General features: G+C 38.4%; 1 protein-coding gene across 15 annotated transcripts; it reads right to left on the bottom strand.

The window, feature by feature from the left end:
* Positions 1–4,575: 4,575 nt before the first annotated feature.
* On the bottom strand, positions 4,576–10,383 carry LOC111201511 (trimethylguanosine synthase-like). 15 transcript variants are annotated; one of them, XM_048743548.1, is made up of 16 exons: positions 10,190–10,383; positions 9,152–9,298; positions 8,731–8,791; positions 8,268–8,349; positions 8,057–8,174; positions 7,431–7,616; positions 7,282–7,331; positions 7,131–7,210; positions 6,599–7,045; positions 6,371–6,501; positions 6,032–6,195; positions 5,735–5,951; positions 5,531–5,666; positions 5,351–5,445; positions 5,147–5,270; positions 4,576–4,956 (listed from the first exon to the last, which is right to left on the bottom strand). In XM_048743548.1, exons 6-16 carry the CDS (start codon positions 7,514–7,516, stop codon positions 4,885–4,887), a joined length of 1,602 nt encoding a protein of 533 aa, XP_048599505.1. In that variant the 5' UTR covers positions 7,517–7,616; positions 8,057–8,174; positions 8,268–8,349; positions 8,731–8,791; positions 9,152–9,298; positions 10,190–10,383; the 3' UTR covers positions 4,576–4,884. The 15 variants fall into 15 exon arrangements, with proteins under 15 accessions (XP_048599505.1, XP_048599501.1, XP_048599512.1 ...); XM_048743544.1 differs by having other exon boundaries at positions 7,431–7,543; XM_048743555.1 differs by having other exon boundaries at positions 7,131–7,207; positions 7,431–7,543.
* Positions 10,384–10,590: the final 207 nt, after the last annotated feature.

The following is a 10,590-nucleotide window of genomic DNA, read 5'->3' as shown; positions in this document are numbered from 1 at the left end:
CGTGGGAATCAAAAGCTCTTCTGCAGAATTATGGTTGTTTGTCGATCGATGTTGGGCTGGCAATGTCGATCGATGGTCGAGTGGGATTGCGAGACCCTATGCTTTTGTCTATGCCACCAGCTGCGTCATAGAACTCCTTTGTATCCTTCTGTTGGTATTCTGGAATGTTGCGTTGATGAACGAACAAATTTTCTGCTCCATTGGCTGTCTGAAGGATGTCTGCAATATCTTTTCGAGATACATTAAATATACGTCCATCTATTGCTCTTGCGTGTCCATCTGGGTCCCTGAAAATACCAAATTTGTATAGAGTTAGATACTCGTTATTAAATTTATCTCTTTCGCTTACAGTGGTTATTGGTTTAGAGCGGATGTCGATCGATGTTGAAGGATTTATGTCGATCGATGGAAGGTATGCTATGTCGATCGGATGCGTGTATCGTGTTCTTCCCCCAAGCAGTTTCTGATTGATGTTGAGCAATTTTATCTCGTCTTTGTATGTTGAGAAGTTCCTCATAAGTGAAACCTTCATGTAGTTCATCTGCTCCTGGCTCATAAATTGATATTTCTACTGTATAGCTTTCGGTGATCATCTGCCAACTGCCAATCGAGTAGTCTCCCTCTCTTACGCGGTTCACTTCCGCGTCGATCGATGAGTAGTTAGCGATGTCGATCGATGCGCATTTTCGGTTTCTCTGAGGAGGTTTAGTATCGATCGATGGTGAGCCAGGTATGTCGATCGATGGTGCATTCCTTTTCCAAGAGGAATGATGTCGAAGTGTATCCTCCTCATTAAAGATGGCTTTGTACTCGATAGCTCGTTCATCCTCATAGTCTTCATCATACTCTTATGTATGCATGTGTTGTCTGGTGTATGCGGCAATAGTGGGATTGTAGTAGTCGTTCTCCCAATCATCTGGACGACTATCGACTGATTCTTCCTGTGGTATGTCGTTCGATTTCTGATGGCCACTGTCAATCGATGTTGCTGTGTGAGTATCGATCGATGCTGAGTATTCCGTCTCGTACTCGGCTCCACAATGGCAAGCTGCAATGATTCCTGGATCATTGATTCTTCTAGAGGACATCTGTGGCTTCTTGACTAGAATGGGTCATAGTGGGCATTAGGATCTATGAGTGTTAGACACAACTGGTTGGTTTGCAAGTTGCATACTGCTCTCACTGTTGACAAGAAGGCTCTCCCAAGTGGTAGAGAGGAGTTCCAGTTTAGCTTGATGTCCAAGACATGGAAATCAACTGGAACTAGAGCATTACCAATCTGCACCTATAGATCTCTTACAATTCCTCCTCAGTTCCTCTAGGAACAATCCACAAAAGTGAACAGTTCCTGCGAAGGCTCCATCTGCAGACCCATATGGTCTGCCATAACCCTAGGTAGGATGCTGACTGATGCTCATGTGTAACACAAGGCATGTGGAAATTCAATACCCTTCACCGTGCATGGTATTACAAATTATCCAGGATCATTCTTCTTCTTCAATGTAATCCTCATCCTCATCTTTTCTCTAGCTTCACAGAACATTCTCTTGATGTCTTCTTCTTTCTCTCTAGTTTCTCTGAAGAACATTCATAACCTGTGAGTATAATAAGCATCCTCGAATGGCTTATCTATAGCAATCTTGAAGACCCTCTTTCAGAAATTTTCCTTTTCTTTTTCATTAGCCCCCCTCTCATATGTTTCGCCACTTTTTCCTTTCTTCTTCTTAGGGTTCTTCCAGTAGGAACCATATCCTCTTCCATAGGATCTTCTCCATCATCTGAACGTGTCCTGATGTTGAAGTTCCCATTGTTGGAAGCATCACGAGCCATCTGGTACTGCACTGCGATGCCTCTGTAGAAAGTACTGAGGAGTTGTACTTCATTGAATCCATGGTGTGGACAGTCTCTCTGATAAGACTTGAATCTGATCCAAGAGCCTCTGAATGATTCTGCAGGCCCCTGAGAGAAGGTAGCGATCTTGCTCCTCAAGTCTTCAGCGCGTGCTTCATCAAAGAAATTTCATAAGAATGCATTCTTGATGTCGCTCCAGGATGTGAGAGATCCTGGTGGTAGCTGCTTAAGCCAATGTGAAGCTTCTCCGGCAAGAGAGAACTTGAAGAGCTTGCACAGGATATAATCCTCTGGGACTCCTTTGACTTTAATAGCATATAGCAGATCCTCGAACTTCTCCAGATGGTCCATAGGATGCTCGTGAGACAATCCATGGTAGGTATCTGGCCCACGAGTGTGTAGTAATGCGCCTTCAACTCAAAATCTCTCTGAATAGTGGGAGGACGAATGGCTGATCTGTTGGTTTAGAACTGATTTGGACGGTTGTAGTCAGCCAACGTCTTGGGTCGCACAGCCTCATCTACAGGTAAAGTAGCACCTGTAGCATTAGCATAAGACTCAGGGATTGCAGCCCCCTGAGCACATGCTGCATTACGCAGATGACCCTCATGGTCATGCAGGTCACCATTATCATCTTGTACCAGTATCAAAGTCGCAACCATGTCTCGCGGTTCAGTATCGATCGATGTCTGTGATGGAGTATCGATCGATGTCGGATGGAGGATGTCGGTCAATGGAAGATGAGTGTCTTCGGTCGACGGTGGTGAGCGAGTATTAGTCGACGGGACTAGTGTTTGGGTCGACGGTGGTTAAACAAAATCGAGCGATGAATGGGTGTTGTTGTCGGTCGATGAGCATCGCGCTTCTTTGCGGATTGAACGCTCCAAACTTTCAGGATCTGGTGAGAATAGTAGTTGGGTTTCCATGTTGCTTCTAGTACTGCTCGGTATGTACCTGAAAATCCAAGAAAATAAATTTTGTGTCAGAAACTTAACAAAAATTAGATCGATTAGGCGATCAAACATCCCCGGCAACGGCGCCAAATTTGATACCACTCAAATTACCCTAAGGAGTGATTTATACTCTCTCAAATAAGAGGTCGAGTTGTAGTACTTAAGGATCGAATTCACAGGGAGCTAGGGATCCTAAGAAATCTAATATGATTTGTTAAACTAGATGGTTTCAGAGATTTTAAATGTAAATTGTTGTTTTATATTGAACAAGTATTTGTTCAATAGGTTGATTGAGGTTTTGGTGCTTAAAAAGGAAATAGTTAGACTTAGGATTTTTATTCAAGAAATTTGAGATTATAATCCTATAGATATCTAATGAGTTGTATGCATAGTGGTAAAATTGAATAGTGGTACTAAAAAAGTGTAAAAGTAAAATTTCCAATGTAATAATAAGCAAAAAATTATGATAATAAGCAAAATTTCTGAAAAAAAATCATGAGAAGGATGAAGATGGAAATGGTTGACATAGGCGATGCCAAAAATATAAAAGACGAGTTTCAGTTTCTAATTATCTTTAATCTTATTCCAACCATTTCTCGAAGACCATTAAGATTCACTCACAATTAACATATGTCACAGTAACATCTAAGCACATCTTAGTGAACTCACCAACTCAGCACTGAGATATCCATGGATATACAAAGTACAGTATAATCTTCTTCTCCCTAATCGTCGTCCACCCCCACGAAGTCTCTGGGTCTGTAAACACGTTCGAGACAACTTACACTCAATGGTATCGTTAAACTTTGAGAGCATAGCTTATTGCTTTAATAACTTCTGTTTATTGGAAGATAGTGTGACCGTACCCTGAATTTTGGTCTGGTTGATAGTTTGGTTGTTTATTTGTTCCAGCAGTGTTATATAAGCCGCTCCTTTCAGAAACCTGCTAAAACAAACATCGTATGCAATAACTCTCAGATGCGTAACATTCGTGTAGTGTCAGCTAATTGACACAAACTTGACGATATGTAAATTTTATGACCATGACATGGAAATGTGACTGGGTTTTTACCTTCTTCACCAAAAGAAAATACCACAATGTGCAACAAAAGAAAATACCACAATGTTTAAGGTCATCAAATTGATGACAGTCACAAGAAACAAAGGAATAAAACTAGATGAATTTCAAAATATTTTAGATGGGACTTACTTCTCTGTCGGGCTTGGGAAGACAATATTTGAATAAGCATCATTTGTCTACGTTCACCAGCTTCCCTAAACATATTTTCCAATCAGAGAATAGGTTAGCTCAGCGTAGACTTTTCTTTTCAGCTAATAAAAAACAAACGATACACACCTTTACTCTCTCTTGATCTGGATTCTCCTGATTGCCATGCTTCCCCTGCAATTAAGTTTGGTTCACAATAATGTACAAAGTGTATTTTTCTCAATTGGAAAAAAAAACAGGCATAAGTGAAAATTATTCGAAATTACAGTGCCATGTTGAGCCATTAGCTCTTGATTTCTCCCCTGCTTGATAGCTTATAGTTCAGTATCTGCTTGCAGAGAAGGAAGTTAAACAGCCAGACACATAAACACAAATTTGCAAAAATTTCAAGAAGGTTTAAGCGCGGATCATCCCAATTCCCAAGTGGATTTGAGAATTCGCCATGACTGAAAGCTTATGTTTCGAGAGTGAAAGGTCTCGAAGGAGATGTAAGTGTTGAAAATCTACGTGATATCAAACAAATCCAATTACATCACTGAGAGATAACGAAGGTCGACTCGAGATACAATAACGCAAACAAGCCGAGTTATGGACAGTAACAATAAATGTTTCTGCACAAGTTCATTCACGAGTTTACACTTTGAAGAAATGTGTGACAAGAGGCTGAGTAATCTTAATAACACAAAGTTTACAAAAAAAAAAAAAAAACACATTTTATATATACAAACGCATAAAACTATGATTCCAAATCCATTGTCATTCTCACTTGAATTCCACAAGCTGACACAAATGCAGATACATGTGGCATTCGTTCATTGATGGGTGAGAAGAATCTCGGTCTTATTCTTAGTTTTAACAACCATCTTGTCTGAAGTAGTATGCTGTTATTGCCTTCAGCTTCCCATTTAAGTAGTTCTTTTCTACCTGAAAACATTGGAGCTTCCCTGTTAGACATATGTTATTAAGAGCTGAAATATTCTGCCCATATATATACCAAATAACATATATTATTCTTCAATGTAACAAGAATCATGGTCAGAATCCATATTGGAATGCCTTTCTTAAAAAAAACAAAAAAAATATGCTGAAAAAGCTAAAAGAAAAAAAGACTTGCCTCAAGTGACCATGGAGGAGATGTTGATAAGGCTAGTTCTGCCAATTGGTTAATATCAACATTTCTAGGAAGAAACATTATAACAGTCGATGCGATGTTCATGGCCGCAGTAAATAGAGCGTCTCTGCGTCATTGAAGGTACAGTGAGGAAATATTACTTATCATGGAAAGAGATTAAAATCTCAAAAACAACATAGTATATACCCATCACGAGGTCTCAACATTGTCTTCATGTCATACGTACTCGCTTTAAGATAATCAGGGCCTCCCCATGGAGGCGATAGGAACACAGTGCCTGCCTGCACAATGTAACAAGTTATGAGCCAAGTCAAACAAAAACCTTTTAAAACCAAAAGAAAAATGAGACGAGTTGAAGAAACAAACCTTCAAGTTATGAGCCAACTCAAAAAAGTCTCCCTTCACAAAGTCGATTTTATCAGCAACGCCATATACGGCAGCATTATGCTTCGCTAAATCAAGTTTCTTTGGATCCAAATCAATTGCAATCACATAATGACTCCTAAAATGGCACAGCACATCAGAGAGAAATCTTTGTGAAAAAAAAAATAAGAGTGTATATCATGTTACCTTGAAGCAAACTGAATAGCATTTCCACCAACTCCTGTAAAACAGTCAATGACTACACCTCCGCTACACCGAGAGGCATGATGCTTAGCTATAGCTTCAGGAGTGACAGAAAACCATCCTTCCTCGTCCATTTTAATGCCTTCATCAAATCTGGAGAAGAGGAGATATCGTTGGCACCAGTACTTGCCAAGGACATCAGAATATTCATCAGGAACACCTGCTCATAGAAGAGTCTTTAAGATTTTCACAACCGACACAGATGGAGCTATAAAGATTCAGAGCTGTATGTATACAAACCTGTGTTCGAACAAGAGAATATCTTCTTGGCTCGAGTTCTTCTTGTCTTCTTTTTAGCCTTCTTAATTGATTTTACAACAGATGTACCGTTTCCCTCTTCTTCCAGAGTAGTAATATCCAGAAGTTGATTCCCAATGGAAGTTTCTTGGTATGTATCAATCAAACTGGAAACAAGTCAAATGTCAGAAGGATGCTGTTAAAGAGACACAAAAACACTCTCTTAAACTAAAGTTGTACCAAACATTTCTTCTTGTAGTCATGCTTCTGTAAGAGTGAGACATACCAATTGGTGATCAATGTCTAAGACTAAATAAACCACATTATGTTGAATTGTAATACCTGCTAACTTCCTCTAGGGATTTTGTTTCACATTGACTTTGACAAACCCCACCAAGATCATCAGATTGTTCGGCGGGAACATCAACCACCGGTGACTCTCCGAGCAAGTCATCAGGCTGCTTCTCTGTTGCCTTTTATCCAAAAAAAAAAATAAGAAAACAGTAAATAAACAAAATCTCCTGAAATTTCACAAGAAGGATAAAACAGGTAGGCCTCCATCTCATTCACCTCTATAGGCAATCCATTCAAGTTATGGGTTTCATGGCTATAAGCAAGATGCTCCATCTCAAGAGGTGGCTGCCATGTAGACTCTTGTGTTATAACGTTGTAAAAATAATTGCGTCCATAGAAAGAATCCCAGTAAACTTTCCATTCACTAGAGCCATGCTCATCACCGAGTTCGTAGCTCTGAGAATCTGTTGCATCTGATGTCAACAAAGAATCTCTATCTCCATCTCCCAAGCAAGCAACTTCATCATATTGTTCTACTGCACTTATTTGAACACAGTCGTTTTCCACACAGGGTGCATCAACCTCTTCATCTCCACCAATAGCATGATGTGGAGAGCAATCAGATACAAACAAACTCAGAGGGGATGCAACATCAACATTAACCTCGTCTGATCGATCCTTGATTCTTTTCTTTTGGTGGATAGACTTGGTTCTGTTCTTCCACTGAATGACATTGTTGAAATCTTCAGCATCTAAAACGAACTTTAAAAAAAAGCAAGAACTTTTGATAAATAGAGACAAAAGCTACCTCCTTATTTGTCTGAAAAGCAACAGGAAGACCCAGAGCCTTCATCTCTTGTATCAATCCCATATCTTCAAACCTGTCTTCTTTAACCGAAAAAAACATCACTCACCAATCATTGCAGTAGACTAAAAGTGAGGTTAGAGTGAAGACTTACTGTGCTCATGGAAGAGAGGAACCAAACGAGTATCTGTCGACCCATCTTCCCTGAGTATTCAAACAGACGAGCGAGCCAGAGTCAGAAGATAGAGAAAAAGATCGAACTTCTCTAGTAACAGTGATTATTAAGTGTGAATAGATATATACCATAGATGGATTTGGGTAAGCTTGAAGAGAGAGCCCAGAGCTTTGATTGATGCACCTTCTTTTTCTTCGCTTCCGACCATGCCCATTCTTTCAGGAACCCTCTTGTCCGAGAGCTGGGTAAGGTCGAAGGGAGAGAATTAAGGCAATCAAACCGCCGCTTTAGCTAGTCTAAGAGCATGAATATCCCTAGAAACCCATTAGGTTTCTTAATGACTATTTAATTATTAAATTTTAGTTAAGGAATTTAGTTAAGAGTCACCTAATTTTCTTGCTCCAATGGGAGTTTCTTAATAAGAAGTTTCTTAAAAAAAAAAAATTAAAAATAAGATTGGAGAAAGAAGAAACACATAGGAGGAAGGATTCAAGAATGAAGAGAAGTGTTTTGGTCAACCGGTTATACTATTTGATTATATCAATCTATTTGTGATTAACTTCACCTTGTTACAATACAATAAACATCAATAACCCGAAGAAAGTTGATAGCTCGACAAAAAAAGCTTTTACCAAAACTATTGAGACTGACTAATCAGCTGTTTCCAACAAGGTTAAGTGGTGATCAGAAGGATACAAGAAACTCTCATTGTTTACTTAATAACAGTCTTGAAGACTCTAGAGAAGCAACTTACAAGCAAGTCAACGCAGATGGTAGATGAAAAGATGGACAACTCACAGCTAGCAGTCTTCTTAGGCTTAAACACGCAAGGCACACCCAATAGCTCAGCCCCCTATCTCTCTGCGCATCTCCTGCAAAGAGGTAATAACAATATCTCTCAGCCAAATGGTAACAAAACATAAAAAACCTCCAAAACCGACTAGAGAAAACACAAGTCATTGTACCTGTGAGAAGAAGTAACAAAGAACCTACTGGACTCGCCAGAAACGAAACCGTTTAACTAACTCTTTCCAGACATTCCTTACTCTGCCAACCATAACCAAATCAAAATCACTAAATCTGCTTATTATAAAAGTTAACAACTTGAAGAGACTTTTACCAAGTAGGGAGGATCACAACTCTTAAACTAAAACAGCAATCGACAAATTCTATAAGAGACAAATTCTATAAGATCTTAATAGTGAAAAATTACAGACTTTAAATCAGACAAGCGAACACGATCTCAAGCATCGTATATATCATTCAAATAGAAGAAAGTACTAACCTTTCTAACAGTATCTATGGTCTAAACCAGAACCCAATGAATCAAAGCAAAGACCAGTCATTATCGGGAAAAAAAAATCAAAAAAGTGGAATCGAGAATCAGAAGAAACGAAAGAGAGATTAGAGATGAATCAGATAACAAACCTGGAGAGAGAGAGAGTGATTTGGTAGCTGAAGAAACGAAAGGAGAGTGCTTTTGTTCCAGCTGAGAAGAGAGGAGACAGAGACGAGACAGAAGACAGAGAGAGAAACAGAAGAAAAAAAATTGAAACTTCAGGTTCTGACACGTGTTCTAAAAACCTCACTCTAAATCGTTTCTCAGTCTTCTATTAAGAGCATCATTATCCCAAAACCCTTTAAAGGGTCTCTTAATTAATTTTTAATAGTTTTTAAAATGTAAAAGTGAGTTAAGAGAGTTAGAAAGAGATCTAAACATTTAAGGGGTTTTGCAAGTCTCTTAACTATGGATTCTTAAAAAAAAATTATAAAACACTTTCATTACAACAAACTTTACCATAATGCATAATCAAAAAAACTTCAAATTGATCAATGATATTGAACTAACCAGTAGCTCTTGGTCTGAAACGTTTTCTTCAAGCTCACGGCACTTCTTTCTTTCTTTCTATCTAAGCGTACGCCGAGACTCCTGTGGATCCCAGAACATTGCATACAGATAAAGATACCTAAATTAACACTAGCCCATCTTGGACCTCTGCAAAGAAAATGATATATAAAAGTAGTATTAGCCAAATAAATATATAACTGAGCCAGCATAATTCACATGATCAGTTTTTATAACCGAGCCAGCATAACTGAACCATCAAACAATTCTACACCATCAATGACCAATTAACCATCAATATGATCAGTTTTTAAAACCAAGAGATTCAGCATTGTAAAAAAAATGCACAGAGAGCTAAAGCAGTTTTCATAATGAAAACAATTCTTATTTTACGAAAAAAAAAAGAAGAACTCATGCTTCTTCCCATCTCTCCTGGATTTAACATTCTCCTGGATTTAACATCCACAAATTTCACATTCTATAATTTTCTCATAGATGAGAAGTGATAAAGGAGAGCACTTTAAACAGTAACAGAAGGAAGCAGAAGAAGGAGATGGATATGAATGATAATGATGAGAAGGTAACATAACGTCTTTATGGGAGTGTTATACAACTCCAAAACTAAACCCACCAACAAAATCTTCCTTATTACATCCCGCTCTTGTTCCCATTAAGCTAAGAACACAAAACCCACTCAAAAAGTCCCAACCTTTACCAGAAACACCACTTCTTTAAACCTTAAAACTCGATTAGAAAAGCAGAACAGAACACATAAACATCAGAACAAGAAACCCCTTTTTTTTGGTTATGCTTTGTCTCTGTAATGGAAACCAAATTGAAGTAGGATCATGAAAAACTACTCATGAATGTCACAAATTTGTCCATAACATTTCACCAGATCAAATCGAAGTAGGATCAATACACCAGCGAACAGATTAAAAATCACCAATTAGATTCAGAAAGATTATTACTCTTAAAACTTAATTCCGAGCAAACACAATCCACCAAAATCGAAGAGAAGGAGAAGGCCTAAGGAAATACCCGACTTTAACGGCGAGAGCGAGAGCGGCTCTCCTTCTAGGTTTGGAGTTTTGACGAACGTGAAAGGCTCAGACAAACGACGACGATTTCACCGTGACACCGAAAGGCTCAGACAAACGTACTAGAAGATGATTTGAGTTATGTTGCCTAGTCAAGAGACGTCGCTTGTGTTATTTGCTATTTTTCATTTTTTTTTTTTTTAATTAAGCTGAAAACCCTATTAGGTGTAATTGCTTTTACTCAAGCGGCACCGTTTAGAATTGTGTTTTTCATTATATTATTCATCCTTTTATTATTTTCCAACTGAATATAGTGTATATAGTAGTTTTATTAATATTAAGCATCTTTTTGCACGGATTGTATACCATATTTGTGTCTTGCGCAAAGTGAGTTATATATAT

Source organism: Brassica napus, chromosome A10 (assembly GCF_020379485.1).
Source record: "Brassica napus cultivar Da-Ae chromosome A10, Da-Ae, whole genome shotgun sequence".
Taxonomy (NCBI): domain Eukaryota; kingdom Viridiplantae; phylum Streptophyta; class Magnoliopsida; order Brassicales; family Brassicaceae; genus Brassica; species Brassica napus.
This window is presented reverse-complemented; position numbering and strand designations above follow the sequence as displayed.

Coding starts and splice junctions, on each gene's coding strand:
- LOC111201511 (XM_048743548.1), bottom strand. CDS start 7,516: ATGGGCATGGTCGGAAGCGAAGAAAAAGAAGGTGCATCAATCAAAGCT. Junction 7,046..7,130: donor CTTTTCAGACAAATAAGGAG/GTAGCTTTTGTC, acceptor AATGTCATTCAG/TGGAAGAACAGAACCAAGTC. Junction 6,196..6,370: donor TCCCTAGAGGAAGTTAGCAG/GTATTACAATTC, acceptor ACTTGTTTCCAG/TTTGATTGATACATACCAAG.